Raw genomic sequence first — 21,838 nt, 5'->3', positions numbered from 1 at the left:
CGTTTTTAATGATCATTCAAAACTGCAAGAAATTGGATGCAAAAATGTCCATGAAATGCTAACAGCGTGTCCGTTTTTCTTGGCCATGGCCCACACCCCCTCCCTTTCGTGTGAATGTAGCCTTATACTCCGCTTTGTGACTGACATTCACGTTTTATAACGCGAGAATCCCCTATCGACCCCCTCCAACTATGGAAGCGGAATGATCTGTCGCGCCACCTTGAAGCATGCCGGGTAATGTAGTCCTACAGGCGCGCTTTGAACCTTGAAATAGTGAGAAGGCGGCGGGAGAAAAGACTACAGAGCCCCGTCACATCGGGAGGGAAAAAAGGCCAAACTAGCAGGGGGTGTGTCAGTCACGTGTGCGCGGCTGTAAGACTGCCTGGTAAAGGTGACCTGCTCTCAGTGTGACAGAAGCTGCTGAGCAAGGAACGTCTCCCTCCGCCTGTCAAGCATCATGGTGTGTATGATCCCTCCGCCCGTACATGAGTGTGACCCTGTGCCGGGTACATAAAGCTGCTGCTGCCGCCTCCATTGTATAGTACAGCAGCCGCCTTCTTGTCCCTGGTCCTGCTAGCAATGCTGCGGTACAGGCCTGGGCTGGAGAATTGTGGCATGTTGCCAGGAGACTAGTGCTGCAGTCAGTAACCTTGTGTGCTCCATAGCAGCTTAGTGCAGCCTTAGAGAGAATTCATGTTTTGCAATCGGTAACCTTTGCAATGAATTTTCTGCTGTAGACTTTTTGCCGTTTAGAACTTTTTTTTTTTTTCCCCTTGACCTTGTGCATAAAGGAGTCAGATTTGTGCAGAGAGGAGTTGTAATTACCAGTGCTGCTGGTTGCTATACTGCGCCGACTTCATGGTCTAAAATTAGGTGATGAAGTCTGACAAACCAGATCTGCTGCTGCAAGGATAGAAATGGCTGCTGTCCACAGCGATGTACAATATAGGGGATTAAAGTCCCTCCACGGCACCTACACTCCCAATAACTGCTACTGGGTGGGTGTTCTGTATGTGTCATACCCTGACGTGTCTGTTTTTAGTAGTGAATTGCATCCCCATGTAATAACAATTTTGTGTGTTTGCGTGGGTTTTCTCCGGGTACTCTGGTTTCCTGCCACACACCAAAGACATACGGATAGGGACCTTAGATTGTGAGCCCCATTGGGGACAGTGTGATGCCAATGTCTGTAAAGCGCTGCGGAATATAGTAGTGCTATATAAGTGCATAAAATAAATAATATATTCTTAGGACTCTTATGTTGTACTATTCCTCGATTTATTCCTACTGGAAGTTTATGAATAAAGTACAACTGCATATAACCGGAGGGGGGGGGGGGGAGTGTTGTCCCCCCCCCCCCCCCCCCCACCACCAGTCTGGCACTATCCAGTTAGTGCTGCCAGTGTCAGACCGTGCAGGGACACACCCCCTAACTAGTAACATCCAGTTGTACCTCTTTTATTTGTAAATGTCTAGCAGGAATAATAGAGGAATGGCACAACATAGTCATAAGAATAAATGCTCCCATGTTGTATGAACAATTGTTGGATGACACAGACACGTCAGGAGTGCTGGCCGGTCTGATATCAAGATGTTCCGCAGAAGAAAAACATGTTTACAGCTCCGGTTGCTTTAGGCCAAAGTGCATACGTAAGTCCTTCTTGACCACTCAATGGAAACATTGTGTAATCCCTTTTTAAAGTGTGGTGTTTTTTTTGGGGTGTTTAATATTGATAGTCTTCAGGACAGGTCATCAATATCAGATTGGTGGGGTATTTGGACCTCTGTTCGGAGAGACCACGACCTCCTCGCTTTTTTCCAAGAAAAGCGCCATACATAGTATAGCGGTGATTGGTATTGCAGCTCAGCTCCATTCACGTCTATGGGACTGAGCTGCTCTTAGGCCATGTGACCGATAAATGTTACATCACTGGCCTAGGTTGAGGCGGCGGGGGTCCCGGTAGTCGGACCACCACTGATCATATGAGGATAGACTATCAATATTAGACTTCTGGAAAACCCCCTTTAGTTAGAAACCGTACAGCTTGTAGCCTTCTTGTTAGTGTGCAGGTGGCTGGGAAATTGCTTGGGTAACAATTCCCTGCATTATGGTCATACCGTTCTGCTGTGATAAGAAAACTTAACAGAATGATCCTTAACGTTCCTAATCGCAGAATGACTCAAACAAATGTATCCCCAAAGCAGTGCTGGTGCCGTGGTAGCTATCAGCTTCACCCACCGCGGATTTTGTTACATCAACTTTTGCAACTGCAGTTCGGTCGGATTCACGTGAGCGGAGTTGTTTCGGCCGTAAGCCCAGTCACATGAGTGGAACAGATTTTTCAGTCAGAAATCCTAGTAACAAAATCTGCCGCGTGTGACTGCACCCTTAAAAGCACCACAAGCGTACCCTTTAAGTTACTCTTTAGAAGACATAGTGGAGGGGATCACCCACTTTGCTGCTACTGTAAAGATGCTATGGACTTTCCACCAACAAACATCCGTCTGGAGAATCCACAGCGCATCCGCCTTGTGTTAATGCTGCAGTCATGCGACCGTATGTACTTTGCATTTGGAGGCGTAAAGCACACGGAAAGTATGTCCGTTCAGCAAAAGAACGAGCATGTCCTATACTTGGCCGCAAAATACTGTTCACGGATTGAGCAAACAGATGTAACACAGACCAGAAAGCACATACGGTTGTGTGAATGCGCAGTAAAGATGGCACGTACAGCTTCAGGGCAGCGTCTTCTGTCCTTCATGGATTTGACCTGGATTTGTACTGTTAAAGGGGTTGTCCGGTTTCAGCTCTGGATCCCTCCATTTTCACCCTGGCAGCATTCCTGACAGGAGCATCGGAGCAGTTCATGCTCCGATGCTGTCCTTTGCCCTGCGCTAAATCGCGCAGGGCAAAGGTATTTATTTTTATTTTTATTTTTTTAGATCCGGTGACGTACCGGGGCTGTCAGGAAGCCTGGTGACGTCACCGGCACTGATGGGCGGGATTTAGTGTTGCCCTAGCCAGTAAAACGGCTAGGGCAGCGCTAAAGCCCGTCCGTCAGTGCCGGTGACGTCACCAAACACACTGCTCCGATGCTAGCCTCAGGGGGGCTGCCTGGGTGAAAATAAGGGTATGTCCGGGTTCAGCTCTGAACCTGGACAACCCCTTTAAGTTATCCCCTTAACTATAAGGGTACTTTCACACTTGCGGCAGAGTATTCCGGCAGACAATTCAGTCGCCGGAACTGCCTGCCGGATCGGGCAATTCAGATGCAAACAGATGGCATTTGTCAGACTGATCCGGATGCGGATAAGTCTGACAAATGCATTGAAATACCGGATCCGTCTCTCCGGTGTCATTCGTAAAAAACCGGATCCGGTATTTATTCTTTTGCAGCTTTAACGGTCTGAGCAGGATTTCGAATCAAAGAAATAAACCCTAGTGATAATTGATGAGCTCCAAATGTGTTTCCCCCGCCCCCTTCCCCTCTCTTCTGGATCTTTGGGGCTCGCTATGACATTAGAGCATACCAGAGGATCTTCTGGTGGCCAGTTTGACCCTGTCTGTTATTCAGGTGTAAGTAGGAAACGTGAGAATTAAAGGGGTTATCCCATGATAATATAACAAATGAAAATCATAATCTAGTACATGACAATCTCTAACAAAGCTAGAACCAGCCCTGTACCTCACTTGGATCCAGAGATCTCCACAATTTATTGCTCTGCTAGATTTCTTTTGAGCTGGCAGCTTACAGGGCATGTCCTTTCTGCAGCAGCTGGTGGCAGTTGAAGGAACTGAGCACGTGCTTCCATCTCAGTGAGTAGGGCAGAGAAATTAGAAATGGAGGAAACAGCAGGTGGCGCTATACAGATAATTACCCAGCTATAATACATTTTTAATTACATGCATTTACAGTAGTGTTCAGATCCAGGTGCTGGTTTTAAAACTAGAATATTTTTCGTGGGACAAACCCCTTTATTTACTAGCTGCTTTATTCCTGTTATGTTCACCTGCTGTAACCTTAGGAGCGGTCCTTCTCCAAATTGCACTACATTTTCCATTGTTTTTCCTGGTGTTTGTTTGTGAAATGTTGTTACAGCAATGTGGCCAGTGAATAGCAAAGTATTGAGTAGTCAACCCAGTTTATGTACACTATAGAGAAAGGACTTTTAAGGCTACTTTCACACCAGCATTTTTACTGGATCCGGCAGGGTTCAGCAAAAAACGCTTCCATTACTGATAATACAACCATCTGCATCCGTTATGAACGGATCCGGTTGTGTTATCTGTAACATAGCCAAGACGGATCCGTCATGAACAGTTTTTGATTGTCAGAGAAAACTGATCCGTCCCCATTGACTTAAATTGTGGGTCATGACAGATCCGTCTTGCTCTGCTTCCCAGGGCGGAAAGCAAACTGCAGCATGCTGCGGTTCTCTCTGGTATGAGAACGGAACACCATTTGGAGCATTCCATTCTGTTCAGTTATGTTTTGTCCCCGTTAATTGAATGGGGACAAAACGGAAGATATATATATTTAACGCTAGTGAGAAAGTAGCCTTAGGGGACTTGAAGATGCAATGCTCATTGCTTCTAGGTGTATATATACTGGCTACCTGTCAAGCTGTGCAGCTGGTAGGGGTTAATAGGCAGCATACAGACAGGCCTGGGTGCCCCCACTATGGCCTAGGCTGTCATAGTAACCTATTGGAGCCATGGGGCCTCCAATTAGATTTGCATGCATTTCAGGGGTGAGAAAAAAAATTGCCTGTTTTTCCCATAGACTTCCATGCAGAATTGGAAGATGGCATTTTTGACTAAAAAACTATTTTTGACCCCAACCTTGCTCCTTTATTCCATACTTGTTGCCAACCTACATTCCCTGGATGCTGGGATGGTATCCAGAGCAGCATTACTAAACTTTCCAGCACCGACGCAGACGCCTGGCTCTGGTAATAGGAGAACCCTGTTATGTGGCGGCAGAGGTGACATTCCCAATGTCTGCCGTTCTTCTAGAGACCTGTGAGTTTTGCTCTGCAGTGACGTGTTTAGCAGATGGTGACCAATGATTTGTCGGGAGGAGATTCCTGCTTTACAGGACATAGATTAAGGGCTCTTTCACATGAGCAGATCCCGTGCGTGGCATCCGCTGCCTGATAGAGAGCCAAGCCCCTTTCCGGACAGCAGAGACACGGAGCATTAACATGATAATGCTCCGTGCCTCTCTGTGATCTTTTTACTACAAAATCACAGTGAGATAAAGTTGTCACCTGTGATTTTGTAGCAAAAGGTTCACAGATGCACGGAGCGTTATCAGTCATGTTAAGCATACATTCACACTTGCGGCAGATTAATCCGGATTTAAACTGATGAGATTTGTCAGACGGATCCATCGGACAAATGCATTGAAATACCGGATCAATCTCTCCGGTGTCCTCTGGAAAGGCTGATCCGGTATAAGGCATTTTTAAAGGTCTCCGTCTGGCAAGTGATCAGTATTTTTGGCTGGAGATAAAACTGCAGCATGCTGCAGTATTTTCTCTGTCCAAAAAACGTAAGGGGGACTGAACTGATGCATCCTGAATGGTGAGCCTTCCATTCAGGGTGCATTAGGATAAAACTGATCAGTTTTTCTCCGGTATTGAGCTTCTGTGACGGAACTCGATACCGGGGAAACAAAACCGCTGGTGTGAAAGTGCCCTAATGCTCCGTGTCTCTGCTGTCCAGAGTGGGGCTTGGCTGTCTTTCACGCAGTGGGTTCCACGCACGGCATCCGCTCGTGTGAAAGAGCCCTAAAGCTAGTGCCTTTTGGGATGGAAATCGGTAGTTAGTCTTACCGGTAACGTTCTTTCCAGGAGTCCAACATGACAGCACATGGGAGGATGTCCAATCCAATCACTGTTGGGACAGGAAGTGAAACAGATTAAAAGCCCCCCCCATCCCTCCAATCTCCAGTGTCTTCTAAATTACTACACCGGATGGATGCAACACAATTTTATTACTAATATGATAAGCAATGTTAACATCACACTGAATCACATAATAGGGAGGGAATTAGTAGTGCTGTCATGTTGGACTCCTGGAAAGAACGTTACCGGTAAGACTAACTACCGATTTCCAGGACGTCCCCCATGACAGCACATGGGAGAGTTACCAACTTAGCCATCAGGGAGGGACCACAGCCTGTAGAACCTTACGCCCAAAGGAAAGCTGGCGATTGGACGGTAGGTTCAACCTGTAATGTTTACAAAAGGTGTTATAACTTGTCCAGGTGGCTGCCTGACAAATCTGATCTATAGAGGCGTTCGCCTTCTCCGCCCAGGAAGCTGCGACTGCCCTAGTAGAATGTGCTCTGATAGAGATAGGACAGGGACTATCCAGAAGACGATATGCTTCCACAATTGTTGACTTGATCCACTGTGTCAGAGTCCTTCTAGTCACTTTCTTCCCTCTTCCTGCTCTACCAAATTGTACAAAGAGGTTTGAGTCCTTCCTATCAGGATCCGTTCGGCGAAGGTATTCAAGGACTGCCCGACGGACGTCCAGGCAATGGAACTTCTCCTCTTCCGGATCTCTAGGAGAGGCGTAAAAGGAAGGTAAGAATATTTCTTGCTCCCTATGGAAAGTAGAGACGACTTTAGGGAGGAACGCTGGGTCTAACTGAAGAATTATTCGATCCGAGCAGACTCTTAAGAAAGGTTCCTTCATGGATAAGGCCTGAAGTTCACCAATTCTGCGTGCTGAAGTGATGGCTACCAAGAAGGCCGTCTTCCAGGAGAGCAATTTTAATGGAATGGTGTCCAAGGGTTCAAAGGGCATCTTACAGAGGGCATCTAGAACTATAGATAAGTCCCAAGGAGGAACAGTCTGTCTCAGAGTGGGTTTTAGTCTGGATATAGCCTTTACGAACCTCTTTATCCAACGATGTTCTGCTAGTGGGTAGTCCAGGAAGGATGATAAGGCAGATATCTGCACCTTGATCGTGCTAGGGCGTAGCCCTAGGTCAAAGCCTCTCTGTAGGAAGTCAAGAATCTGCGCGATGGAAGGAGTTGATCTGGATGGATGTATATCAGCCAACCAGGAATTAAATCTGTTCCAGATTTTCCTATATATAGCGTTTGTAACTGGTTTCCTACTTTTTTGTAGTGTGGAGATTACAGCATGTGACAAGCCCTGCCTGCTCAGCATTCTCCTTTCAGGATCCAGGCTTTCAGATTCCACTTTTCCAGATCCGGGTGGAGAAGGGACCCCTGAGTGAGAAGGTCCGGCTGCAGAGGGAGGGATATTGGTTCTTCTACCTTTAGCCTGTCTAACAGGGGATACCAGCTCCTCTTCGGCCAGGCTGGGCCTATGAAAATGAACTTCCCCGAGCTCTCGCTGATCTTCCTCAAAGTGGCCGGGATAAGCGGGATTGGCGGGAAGGCGTAAGCTAGATCCATGTCCCATGATTTTGACATGGCATCTATCCCCAGAGGATCCCCGCTGGGATCTAGGGAAAAGAACTGAGACGCCTGGGCGTTTTCCTTGGAAGCTAGGAGATCCACCTGGGGGTACCCCCATTTCCTGCAGATCTGGTGAAAGACTTGCCTGTTCAGCATCCATTCTCCCGGATGGAATCTTCTTCTGCTCAGGTAGTCTGCTGTAACATTGTCCTTCCCTCTGATATGGAGGGCTGAGATAGATAGGATATTTTCCTGCGCCCAAAGGAAGATTTTTTCTGCGACCTCCTGAAGGCCTGGGTTCTGAGTTCCCCCTTGATGCCTTATATAGCAGACTGTAGTTATATTGTCTGACAGAACTTGAACGTGGTTCCCCTTTAAGAGAAGTTCTGCTGCTTGGAGAGACCTTAGTACCGCCATTAATTCTCTTATGTTTGAGGAGCGCTGACTCTCTGCCAGGGACCATGAACCCTGAAAGAGATGATCTTCTATGTGTGAACCCCAGCCGGTCATGCTGGCATCGGTCACCACCGTCAAACAAGGTCTTCTCAACCAGTGAACCCCTCTCTGTAGGTTGTCGGGAGTTATCCACCAGTTCAAGGACTCCTTTATGGACATTGGGATCCTGATCTTCTTGTCTAGAGACCTCTGGTCTTTGTCCCACTTGGTGAGGACTAGACCCTGAAGTGGCCTTGAGTGGATCTGGGCCCACTGGACCATCTGTATACAGGATGTCATCAGGCCTAGTATCCGCATAGCCTTCCTGATGGAGCAGAGGTTTTTCCTTTGGAAGGAGGATATTTCTTCTATGAAAGCGTCGCGTTTTGAACCTGGAAGGAAGGACATCTGTCTCTGGGAGTCCAGAAGGGTGCCAAGAAAGATCTTCCTTTCGCTCATGCAAAGATCTGATTTCTCTAGGTTGATAATCCAGCCTAAGTCCTGTAGAACCCGTAACGTCGTCTGCAGATGGTTCCGCAGAAGGACCTCTGAGGATGCTGTCAGGAGGAAGTCGTCTAAGTATGGGACTATTGTTATTCCCTGTTGTCTCAGGAACGCCATTATCTCTACTATTAGTTTCGTAAAGATGCGTGGGGCACTTGAAATCCCAAATGGAAGACATTGGAACTGGAAGTGATGCACTATGCCATCTAACGTCACCGCGAACCTGAGGAACTGATGATGGCTTGGATGAATGGGGACATGATAGTAGGCATCTTTGAGATCGATGGTGCACATCAATGCCCCTGCTGGAATCAGTGGAACCGTTGAACGTATTGACTCCATCTTGAATCTGAAATATTGGATCCAATTGTTCAGGAACTTCAGGTTTATGATAGTTCTTAGTGTACCGTCTGTTTTTTTTACCCAGAACAGTTTGGAGTAGTGGCCTCTGCCCTGTTGGGGTCCTGGAACGGGAACTATTGCTTCCATTGCGCAAAGTTTCTCCAAGTCCTGAACCATCTGGTTCTTTAGAGACGGAGACTGGGGAGTGGTAACACAGAATCTTTGAGGGGGAGGACGACGGAACTCTATCTTGTACCCCTCTCGAACCGTCTGCAGTACCCAGGGGTTCTGAGTTACTAAAGGCCACTGATGACTGAAGAACCGAAGTCTCCCCCCCCCCACAGGTCTGGCGTCATTTACTCTGGTAAGAGGAAGTGTTGGGTTTGAGAAGGAACCCCCTCCCCTTCCCACCTTTGGGGTAGCTCCACCTGCCCGATTTGCCTTTCCCTCTACCAGGAAAATTCTGTGACTGACCCTGGCCTGAATCCCTCCGAAAGGACTGAGTCTTCTTAGACCTCTCTTCCGGAAAGCCCTTTTTTCTGTCCGCGGCACTCTCAAGGATTGTATCTAGGACAGGGCCAAACACATGTGAACCTGAGAAAGGGATTGAACAAAGTTTATTCTTTGATGCTACGTCCCCTGACCAACTTCTTAGCCAAAGGGCCCTTCTTGCCGAATTCGCCAGGGTGCTGTTTCTAGCTGAAATCCTGATGGATTCGGCCGAGGAGTCCGCCAGGTAGGCCGTAGCCATTTTAAGAAGGGGAATAGATTCTAGAATGTCTTCCCTTGGGGTTTTTAGTCTAAGGTGGTTCTCTAGCTGATTCAGCCATAACCCCATAGACCTGGCTACCGAGGTGGCAGTGATGTTGGCGTTAATAAGAGCAGATGAACACTCCCAGGCCTTCTTAAGTAGCCCCTCCGCCTTCCTATCCATAGGGTCTTTTAAGTTTGAGGAATCTTCAAAGGGGATGGTGGTCTTCTTTGTGAGTTTCGCCACCTGGATGTCTATCCTGGGAACTTCGTCCCATAGTTTAGTATCCTCAGGATTAAAAATCAGCCGATTTTTAAATTCCCTAGGCATAACTAGCTTCTTTTCGGCCTCCTTCCATTCCTCCAGAATTATCTCCTTCAGATGGGAGTTTACTGGGAATAGGCGAGTCTTTTTTGCCCCTAACCCCCCAAACATCTCGTCCTGAACGGATATGGGAGGGCTAGCTTCCTCTACTTGCATGGTATCTCTAACCGCATGGAGGAGGGCGTCTAAGTCCTCAGTAGAAAATAAAAATCTTTTAGGGTGGTCTGAAGAACCGGAAGCAGAGATGGTGTCGTCTTCAATCTCTCCGTCCGAGACTTCCTGATTATCAGGATCAGAGTCCTCCTGAGTCCTCCTTCTTTTTGGGGGAGGGGAGTCAGGTTGAGAAGGAGGTGGCGGAGGGTTTAGGGAAGAAACCGTAGCCTGTACTTCTTCACGAACGATATTCCTAAGTTCTGTGAGAAAGGACGGCTGCTCCTCCTTCATTAACCTGGCAATGCAATCGGCACATAGCTGCTTCTTGTAAGATATATGCATCTTTTCCCCACAAGTTGCACACTTTCTCGGCTTCCTTCTGGGGTCCTGAGAAGACGACTGCCCAGAACTCTTTTTATCCTAGAAAAAATCCGAGAAACCGCGCTCAATGACTGGGGAGAGTACACCAGGGTATAAGGACAAAGACACTTACATGAGCTGCAGCAGAGGGGTCAGACGCAATCTCAGATTTGGCTGACGCCTGGGGCTCCATGGTGGCTAAGCAAACACACAGCCGCTCACAACTTCCCCACTGGGGCTTACCTCCACCTCTGCTGCCGCGCTGCTCCGTTCTTATAAGGGGAACTCAACCCCCCCGGGGGGAGGGAGTCAACCCCTGAGCGCGAGGCCGGGTTTCCAGGCCTCCAGCGCTTGTGCTGGGCGCCGCCATCTTGTTTCCGGCTGACCCGGAAGTGACGTCATAATGCGACGACGACGCCGCTGGGAGCGCGCCGCTGAGCCGAGAGCTCCCGGAGGAGAAGCGGCATCAGCGTCCCGCCTGCCGCCGTCCCAGGCAGGTCGGGACAAGCTAGAGAACCCCCGGAGGGGGAGCTAGCGGGGCCGTACGGGACGCCGCCCGATCTGGCCTGAGAGGGGAGTACCGGAACCCTTGACCCGACCTGGCCCCCTGGTGCCTAGGTAAGCACCCGATTCTCCTAAAACGATCACCTGCTTCACCCCTATCCCAGTAGGGACAGGAAGACACTGGAGATTGGAGGGATGGGGGGGGGCTTTTAATCTGTTTCACTTCCTGTCCCAACAGTGATTGGATTGGACATCCTCCCATGTGCTGTCATGGGGGACGTCCTGGAAATACTATTTTCCACCTCTAATCAAAAGATAAGTTGGTAACACACACAATCTAGTCGGCTTCACCCAACAGATCTAGATCCAAATTCCCACATGGGGTTAAAATAAAGAAGGCTGTGCCATCATTTCATGCACCATTGGGAGCCGGTTGTGAGATTCCCACAGAGTAGGTTCTGACGTCCGATTAGTTGTGGATATAGATGTTATCTGTGCCCAGATGTTGAGGTTTATCAGTTAATCTGTTTTTTACCATGTCTTGTTGGGATAGCTCAACTGAATGTAATGATACCTTTGACTTAAAGGGGTATTTCGGTTATATAACATTATTCCCCAGGCACAGTTCACCATGGAACCCTCTGAAATGAATAGAACAGCCGCGCACACGCCAAAACGTCCACTCCGTTCATTTCAGGGTGCTTCATTCTGAGAAAAAGTACTTTAATGCCATATGTAAATGTACAGGTAAAGGGTTGTCTCGCTTCAGCAAATGGCACTTATTAGGCCTCCTTCACACGGCTGTATGGCTTTTTCAGTATTTTGCGGTCCACAAAAAATAAGGATGACATCTGTGTGCATTCTGTTTAATTACAGAACAGCTGGCCCCTGGTAGTACAGTACTATCCTTGTCCGTCATGCAGACAATAATGGGACATGTTCTATCTTTGAACCGAACAGAAATACGGAAACGGAAGGCATACAGAGTACCTTCCTTTTTTTTTATTCTCCCCCCCCCCCCAGATCCATTGAAATGAATGGTTCCGTATATGAAACAGGGGGGAGGGGGGGGGGGGGGGGAATTAGTGTGCAAGAGGCCTTAGGTTAATACAGACACAAGACACGTGTGCTGCCGGAAGTCCGCCCAACCCCATTCACTATAATGGGGACGGGCAGGAGATCCGGCTGCAGCACAGCAAACATTTTGCCAGGGCAGCGCACATATGAAAACCTTAGCACGGATCCAGCTGGACAAGCCTAACGCCAGTGTGAAAGAAGCCTAAAGTAAAATGCTATTACACCGGATTCCTGGATGCTAGACGTGTTTTTACTTCTCGGATGCTGTTTTCCTTTCACATAACCTACACAAGTCAGTATTTTCTAACTCGACGCTATGGAGGAGCCGGTATATGGGAGATGTAGCATCCTGATGACTTCAGTGCTTGATCTAATGCTGACTGACCTTCCTGTTCCTTCAGTCTGAACCCATCCATGTCCTCGTGACCGGAGCTGCTGGTCAGATTGCCTATTCCCTGCTGTATGGAATTGCCAAGGGCGATGTCTTCGGAAAGGACCAGGTAACGGAGCAGACCAGTCACCCTGTAATGTGTGTAATTTACTATGCTCCTTGTACTTAGCACTGTCCTCGGGTTTCTTGCAGTCTCTTGTGCTTAAGCTTCTGGATATCACCCCCATGATGGGCGTCTTGGATGGAGTAGTCATGGAGCTGCAGGACTGCGCTCTGCCTCTGCTGAAAGGTGAGCTTCTGTGTCACTTACTTCATGTTGACTTGTAGTGCATCCTTCAGGTATTAAAGGGAGTGCCCCCCCTATCCCAAACAAAAAACAAAACAAAAACTTTTTAGATTGCTGTGAAGGAAGACTCTCCTTGTGGATTCCCTTTCGTTCGGTCTCCTCTCTGTCCAGCAGTGTGTCGACACTGCTGCATTCTGAATAGTTGTACGATTTTATTTTTATTTGAACATAACTTTTTTGCAGTTTATGCAAAAGTATAAGGCCCCTTTCAGCTGAGCGAGTGTTGCTTTCCGGACTCGCAGTGTGACTTTCAATGGGTCCGTGGAAAAATCGGAAAATGCACTGTTTGGCATCCCCGTCCATGATCCGTGTTTCCAGTCCGTGAAAAAAATATGACCTGTCCTATTTTTTTTCACGGGCCCATTCAAGTCAATGGGTCCGTGAATAATCACGGATGCACACAAGATTGTCATCCGTGATCCGTGTCCATTTTTTCCTATCATTTCAAAGGCAAACTTGACTTAGATTTATTTATTTTTTTTCCATTTTTCATGTCCGTGCATCCTCCAAAAATCAAGGAAGACCCACGGAAGAAAAAACGGACACGGATCATGGAACAATGGAAACAGTTTTTGCGGACCGCAAAAAAAAACGTCCGTGTGCATGAGGCCTGAGTATAAGACGGCTCCTGACCTGAACTCCCAGCACTGATCGCATAGCATTATAGTGATTTGTGATGGTATGTAACCCTTACAGTTCTGTAATGGATTGTATAACACAAACCTAATGCTGTTGGAGTAATACAATCTATTCCAGACCTCTAAGGCCCCTTTCACACAAGCAAGTTTTCTGCGCGGGCGCAATGCGTGACGTGAACGCATAGCACCTGCACTGATTCCTGACCCGTTCATTTCAATAGGTCTGTGTACATGAGGTTGTGTTTTTTTTTTTTTTTTTTTTTTTTTTTTTTTTTTTTTTTTAAATGCATCAGTTCTGCGCTGCGTGAAAAACGCAGCATGTTCTATAGTCTGCATTTTTCACGCAGCCCTGGCCCCATAGAAGTGAATGGGTCTTCAGTGAAAGACGCATGGCATCCGCAAGCAAGTGTGAATGCAATGTGTTTTTCACTGATGGCTGCTAAACGCATCCGGACCTAATCCGTCACTCTCGTGTGAAAGAGGCCTAAGGGTTATATCATAAATCAATATAATGCTATGTGACCCCGGTCAGTGCTGGGATGTCAGGACGGGTGCTCTCCCTGACACGCGCTGCGAGTCTGATACTAGCCTAATTGTGACTTGTGCTCTAGTTTTTAAAGAATTCTACATCTTGGCGTACCTGTACTTTTAAAGCTTAGCCTGAGTTTGTCTCCTCGTTTTAGCAACTGGTGAGGTTCTCCCACCAATCCAATGGGTCAGCAAAAAACAAAACAGAAGTTACTGTGTGCATTGCATTTTCGTATGTCTATTTCCGTTCCACAAAAAGATAGAACATGTTCTATTGTCTGCATTATGGACAAGGATAGGACTGTTCTATAAAGGGACAGCTGTTCCGTTCTGCAAAATACGGCATGCACACGGATGTCAGCTGTAGTTTTTGCGGATCTGTTTTTTTGTGGACCGCAAAATACATACGGTAGTGTGCATGAGCCCTAACCCATTATTCAAAGTTCATAGTAAACCGTGGATGATCGTCCTTTTTTATCTGTAAAGCAAAGGTTAAATGTGCAGACTGGATTGCACAACATGTTTTGTAAAGTGGCTTTTTACAATACGTCTGTAATTCATCATTTTGGCACATACAATGTGGTAATTTATTTTATATTTTTTTTCTCCAAAAGTTTTATTGAATAAATGCAATGAAAGTGTGTGTGTGTGTGTGTGTGTGTATATAATATCACTCCTAACTTGGGCCTCGTTCACATCTCCATTTGTGAATCCGGCACAGAGAAGCCTGCTGGATCTCCACTGACTGTAATGGGGTCTGGGGGTGGTCCCACAAAAATGCCAGGTTTCGGCCGGGCCTAAACTGCTGTGTGCAACCGTTTTCTTCCAGCCAACACCGTGCAAGCCTCTGCTGCCTCTTGATAAGAGCCGTGTTTCTTCTGTCTTCATTCAGGCCGCACAGTTTTGTGGTCATTATCGGTAAAGATGGGTGAAATAATGCAGTTAGGATGCAGCTTGTACAGCTGTGCAGTATACGGCAGCACCCTCACCGTGCGGGCATTCTCCTAGGCTGGATTAACACACAGTTGTTACTGAAAGTTAACTGCATATAAATCTTTTCTTACTTACGGTCGTACGTTAGACCAAATATTGTACCATATTACAGGAAAAAAGTAATTTTTCATCTGCAGTTGATAATTATGTAATATACTTTTGTATTAACTTTATAAAGCACCATTTTTACACAACTCCACTTAGCAATTTTTATTATCTGCAGAGGTCATTGCTACAGACAAGGAAGAAGTCGCCTTTAAGGACCTGGATGTTGCCATTCTGGTGGGCTCCATGCCAAGGAGAGAGGGCATGGAAAGGAAGGACTTGTTGAAGGCCAATGTAAACATCTTTAAGTCGCAGGGTGCTGCATTGGATAAATATGCGAAGAAGACGGTTAAGGTGACTTGGTTAATGCTATAAATAGTGATTTTGATTTTCGAGCATATGTCGGGCAGGTGAATAGTTGGGGTATTTTCACATACATTTATCTGAATGTGCATGTTTCTGCAAGCCCCATTCTTTAGAAACACCATTAGGGTGCCTACATGCCAAACCAAATCTGTGTTTTTTATTTGATTGGACATGCATATTTAGGCTTACATTTTATTTTTTCTCCTCTGCATGAGGGCTTGTTCACATCTGAGTCGGAGGCTCTGTTCAGGGCCTCTGTTGCAAATTCCATCAAAAACGGCAGAGAAATCCTGCAGAACTGTATTTTTCTCTCCGCTAATTAAGTGGATTCACAAACTGACCCGATTATAGCCAGTAGGATCTGTTTGGGTCCATTATATGCCAAATCTGGCACTTCGATTATTTTCATTGTTCTGCTCCTCTAACCGAGCAAAAGAGAAGAAGGAATGGAAAGAAAGCCGCGGTGTGAGCCTGCAGTTAAAAATAATAACTATGCACTTTTAGCTCCTGAAGTGTGTGTGTGTGTGTGTGTGGTTTTTCTTTTTTTTTTTTTTTGGCAGACCCGTTGACTTCATTGGGTCAGTGATCTGCATTTTGCTGCAAAATATAGAACATTTTCTATGTTTTGCAGAATAGACAGACAAATTGGGCGGTGAGAACTATCCTTCAGTGAGCAGGGTCTACAAACCTTACCAGAAATCCTCAGTTGTTTAAAGCATGGCCAGCCTCATTATGTGAACATAGATGATGGGGTAATGTACAGTGGATGCATTGCTAACTCGGTGTGCTTTAACTTTTTTCCTAGGTGATTGTTGTGGGAAACCCTGCAAACACCAACTGCCTGACTGCACTGAAGTCTGCCCCATCCATCCCCAAAGAGAACTTCAGCTGTCTCACCCGTTTGGACCATAACAGAGCAAAAGCTCAGGTACCGTGACCTGCACCTCTCCATACTTTATATAGGTAGTAAAAAAAGAAAGCTTAGGAAACTGCTTTAATGTGTTTAGTCTGTGATTGCCGTAAATTTAGTCTGTCACAAGGGCCAATAATTCTGGTTTTGCATCCACTTACTGTGATCATGTTTAATCAGTATTTGCAACAAGGGGGCATCTAGAGGAGAGCTGGTTTCTCCACAGACCTTTCAGGCCTGAGCGCTTACAGGAGCAGAAGCTGGAAATTAAAACTTCATATTCACATTGCCCCTGATGACAAAAGTTCCACAAAAGGGATGTTTGTACTGCTCTCCCTAGCCAGTGCTGTCCGCAGTTTAACACTGACTCTCCCTTTCCCTCCTTATTGCACTTTTCACGCTTTTATTATCGCACATTATCAAATCCTCCCTAGCAGCCTTCTCTTTCATTAAGGCTTCTTTCATACGTGTGGTTTTTTGCCTTATTCGTCAGGGATCAGCAAAAACGCTTCAGTCTAGATAATACAGCCGTTATGAATGCATCCGGTTGTATTATCTTAAATGCTGATGACAGATTTAGCAATAATACCATTGTAAGTCAATGGGGGGCAGATCCGTTTTCTATTGAGTCCAAGAAAACAGATCTCGCACCATTGACTTGCATTGTGTCATGCCGGATCTGTTTTGCTCCGCATCCCATGATGGACAGGAGACCGCTGCATGCAGCAGTTTTTTGTCCAGTATGGGAACGCAACCGAATGGAATGCATTCTGGTGCGCTCCATTCCGTTCAGTTTTGTCCCCATTGACAATGAATAGGGACAAAACGGAAGCGTTTTCCTCCAGTATTGAGAATACCGGAAAAGTTAAACTCGGATGTGAAAGTAGCCTAAGACTGGCAAGATTAAAAATTCCCCCTCAAATCTTGTTTAATAGATTTAATGTTTATGCTCTGGTAATTGTACTTTTTTTTTAATTTTGTTTGAGCATTTAAAGCAAAACCAATTTTTAACAAGCTGTAGTCGGCCCAAGAAAGACTTGAATCGTGTCGTCCCTTCAGGAGGGCAAATAATGGAGAGTGAGCTTTTCACCTCTAATCTCCTTGTAACTTCATCTAGAAAAAACCTTCAATATCCATTCATTTTTATTACAGTTCCAGAGATTATGTAAGACTCGCACCTCTGCCTATGTTTAGTGCCTTTGCTCCATTTCTTAATGTTAAGAATAAATGAGGGGGACTAATCCAATCTATGAACTGGATACAACAGATTTTAAACCTCTGTCAAAATCTATTTTATCCATCCAAGATCCCTTTCCCAGATCTGACAAGCGCAGTCTACTGATCTGTTTCTTCCTACATTTAGCTCCCGCAGTGCTTTGAAATCATTGCTGCTATAATAAAAAAAATATGCATTTCATGTTCTAGATAATGATACCTATAGTGCAGGTAATTCTCTTACCGGGAACTTTGTTGCAGAATTATCAGTGCTGGTCCGCTGTTGGGGTACGGCGACACTGGTCACACGACATGTGTCACGGGCCAGGATAGCAGAGTAGTGGTGATTCCATAGAAATTAATAGGATCCCTAAGCAAGGTGCAAAAAAAATCCAGAACTGCTTTTGTGGCATAAAGATATCTTTTAACAGTCGTGTGTGTTTTTTTTATTTTTTTTTATTACCCAGATTGCTCTTCGTCTGAATGTGACGTCCGAGGCCGTTAAGAACGTGATTATTTGGGGGAATCACTCCTCCACTCAGTATCCTGATGTTAGTCACGCTTCAGTGAAGCTGCAGGGAAAGGATGTTCCTGTCTCTGAAGCTGTGAAAGATGACAGCTGGCTAAAAGGAAAATTTATTTCGGTAAGAAATAGAAGTATTCATTAAATGTGCCTGCTAAATTCTGATCCTGTAACTAAACTAACCCTGGTTTTGCAGATATAAATCAGTCTGCACATCAGGGGATGGTACAATTTGCTCTGCCTAATGTAATGTTTGACTGCATTAAATTTCTGTGAAACTCATTGGATCCCAAGGGAACCCTATAACTTGTAGTATTGCCTCCCTGAAGAGCTATTAGGAGCATTACTACTTGAGTAAGACGGCTCCTGCAGAGTTAGAATTACTAAGTCTTGGGGCTCATTCAGATTATCAAACTCGGATACCAGCCTGTGTGCATTCCGAAATTTGCGGACCGCACATGACCGGCACTATGATAGAAAATGCCTATTCTTGTCCACAATTGCAGACAAGAATTGGACATACTGTGTCTTTTTGCGGGGCCGCGGAATGGAACTACGGATGCAGACTGTGTGCTGTCTGCATCTTTTGCGGCCCCATTGAAATGAATTGGTTGTCTGAATAAGCCCTTATGTGTATAATTTGACTTTTTTTCTTGCCCTCCCATTCTCCTTCTTTGGCCACCAAACAGAACTGCAATACATTGAGAGGTCTCGCCTTGGAGTCCTCTTCATTAAGTGCATGCAGCTCAGAAGTCCTGGTAATATATTACAGTGCTGGCCTACCGGAGCCCAAAGGAGGATCGGGAGGTTGAGGAGATGGGGGCACATTTAGCAGCAGCAGTAGTACTATTCATGTAGTACCGCTCATAATGGCACTCCTGAGAGCTGACACCCTGCTTTAACTGCTGGGATCAAAGAAATCTGATCCTGTCCCTTTAACCCCTTAGATGCTATAGTCAATGACAACTGCACATACATAGTAGTACAACGGTCCGGTTCATATATATATATATATATATATATATATATATATATATATATATATATATATATAATATATATATATATATATATATATATATATATATATATATATATATATATATATATATATATAATTATATATATAATATATATTTAAAAGTCCCTATTAAATGCTTTCAATTCAGTAAATATTCCAAAAGTAGTATGTGTGCTCCAGAATGGTACCAATGAAAACTACAACTCATCCCGCAGAAATAAAGCCCTCATAACAGCTCCACGAAAGGCTATGGCTCTCAGAATACAGTGACACACACAATAGGTTTAATGTGTAAAAGTAGTGAAATTACATTACCTTCTCTGTAATGTTCTTGTAGACTGTCCAGCAACGTGGTGCAGCCGTTATTGCAGCGAGAAAGCTATCCAGCGCTATGTCTGCTGCCAAAGCCATCTGTGATCATGTGCACGACCTCTGGTTTGGAACCCTGGAGGTAAGTGATGGAAAACTTGTTTGCTTTATGGTGTAGACTGATATCTACGTGGTTCTAGATGCCTTAAGAACAATGCCATATTTAGACGCTCCGAGCAAGCAGGCAATTATCAGGAAGGAACCCTTCCTTCCCAATAACTGCCTGCTCGTCGGTGGAGGAAAGGAGCTGCATTTACATGCAGCAATCACCTCCACTGTATGGATGAGCGATGGCTACTGCGATCGCTCGTCCTCTTACAGATTTATTGTTTCTTGGAAGCAAATTGCTGTTCACACTGCATGATCTGCTGCCCAGAAATTGTTTTATGGGATGCGTGAAAGATCCTTTCACCCGATGAATGAGCATCTGGCGACTGGCAGCACATTTCCACAGGCGGGTTATAGAGAATGTATATTTGTTCCTGATAATCTGCCCAACAATTTTGTGGTGTAAATCTGCCTTAAGCATCTGACAATGACTTTAATGGAGGTTACAGACCAATATTTTTTTATTTTTTTTATTCACTTACACATGACTGGACCCAAGGAAACCTATGGGCTGGTATAAGAACACTGTAGTGTGCATGCCTCCATACAAGTACCATGCTGCCCTTTTCAGGATCTGCATCTCATATTTGAATTCCCCTTGAACCAGTTGGATTCCATGCTGAATGTATTCCTTGTTAATTTGCCTTACTATATTAGGGAGAACACGTATCCATGGGCGTGACCTCTGATGGCAATAGCTACGGAGTACCGAACGATCTCCTTTATTCATTCCCTGTTACTATCAAGGTACCATTATGTTACATAATTGGTGTTCGTAAAGTTCTGCCACTTATTTCTCTGATGCTAAGAATTTTTTTTAAATACATATTTTGATCTTGAACAGGACAAGACCTGGAAAATAGTCGAAGGCCTCAACATTGATGACTTCTCCTGTGAAAAGATGACTGTAACAGCCAAAGAACTTCAAGAAGAGAAGGATACAGCCTTTGAGTTTCTCTGCATTGCATGACTAAAAACAGAACCAAATGCGCACTCAAGTCCTGAAAAGATGAAAAGTTGTCTTTAAGTTTTAGCATTAAGCGCTTATTTATGTCTACACCAGTTAGTCATTGAGAGTAACACCTGAATTAGTTTTGTATGTGTGACTAGTTAAAGCCATTCCTGGTAATAGTGAATAAACAAAGCCATGTTGGGTTAATATGGTTTCCTGCCATTTGATTTTCTTTCACCATTAAGCATTAGTACAGTAAGGAAAAAAAATTCTCACCAGTGACGTACTGTGAATGGAGGCAGCCCACAAGACTGCTGAGGTTTTCCCCAAACTTGGCTGATTTCGCTATGAATATCTCGAAGCTGCCACTAGAGGGAGCCCATTGCATGGAGATTTAGGATGCGGATTTTGTTGCAGAAATCCCCTGCGGATTTTGTTGCAGAAATCTCCAACTTAAAATCGGTTCCTTCCGGATAAATTGTGCTTGCAGAAATCAATGTGCTTGCTGCCCTATTAAAATGAATGGAACTGATTTTATTTTATTTTTTCAATTTAAATATATTTTTTTATTTCTGCAACAAATCCATAGTGTGTGAAGGCACTCTTATACAGCTCCTACTGGGCTCCCCCTAGTGATGGCAGCAGGCAGCCAGGGTTTTATCATTTACAATGTGATATGGAGCTTGCTGGGGAGACTAATCAGTGTATTTATATAGGCTTTATGGTCAATATACATGCTGCCTTTGAGTCCTGTGTACCCCCCCTGCTTTCCACCATCACCACTCCTGGTTAAACGCTCTTTTACTTGATCAGTTAAACAGAAGCTCTTTTTCAATCACGTAACCTGACAACAAGGAATATAACCAACTTCTTAAGAGCCTTTTGGTTTCTTGTAGCCCTCTTCTCTAAACTTGTTACTTACTTTGGAAGTTTGCATATCTCCAGGAATTCCGGATTCACATATAACAGTAGGGTGCTGTGTACCATACCTGCCCACGTCTTACTGCTGTGGTTTCACAATTGGGCCTCTTTCACACTGGCATGTGCGGCCCTTGATCGTGCTGCGGGCCACAATGCACGAGAACAGTCCGTGGGTCCGCGATTTGGCCATTGCGCAAAAAGATAGGACATGTTTCATCAGTAACAAACCATATGTCCAGTAACACCATGGCTACTTGCAGTATAACATGTGCAGTCTGTACTACCTCTACATGTGATGCCAGCCTAAGTAGCCCTAAAAACATGTATGCACGTTCAAATACATGGCTCTGTTCCTAAAGTAAGTGTACTTTCTTTTATTATAGCGAGGCATCAAAGGCTTTGGTTGGTGGAGAGCTAAGTCATAAGACCCCTGCCATTTGTTAAAACAAGCAGCCTAAGGGATGGGCAATCAGTCTTAAAAGGGTGGTATGGCTTGCCTCCCTTGTTAGGTCAGGGATATAAAATCGGTTGGGGTCCGACTCCTGGAAACCTTGCTGATCAGCTATTTGAAGAAGTTGGAGCACTGCATCCTCTGCAATGTTAACCTGCACGTCCTCTG

General features: G+C 45.3%; 1 protein-coding gene across 1 annotated transcript; it reads left to right on the top strand.

Moving 5' to 3' along the window:
* Nucleotides 1–310: 310 nt before the first annotated feature.
* MDH1 (malate dehydrogenase 1) lies at nt 311–20,510 on the top strand. The gene is made up of 9 exons (XM_044288808.1): nt 311–460; nt 12,295–12,393; nt 12,477–12,573; nt 15,013–15,188; nt 16,006–16,128; nt 17,793–17,969; nt 19,207–19,320; nt 20,004–20,093; nt 20,191–20,510. Exons 1-9 carry the CDS (start codon nt 458–460, stop codon nt 20,314–20,316), a joined length of 1,005 nt encoding a protein of 334 aa, XP_044144743.1. The 5' UTR covers nt 311–457; the 3' UTR covers nt 20,317–20,510.
* The last annotated feature ends 1,328 nt before the right edge of the window (nt 20,511–21,838 follow it).

This window comes from Bufo gargarizans, chromosome 4 (assembly GCF_014858855.1).
Source record: "Bufo gargarizans isolate SCDJY-AF-19 chromosome 4, ASM1485885v1, whole genome shotgun sequence".
Lineage (NCBI taxonomy): Eukaryota > Metazoa > Chordata > Amphibia > Anura > Bufonidae > Bufo > Bufo gargarizans.
The sequence above is the reverse complement of the archived record's forward strand: the minus strand, read 5'-3'. Positions and strand labels throughout refer to the sequence as shown.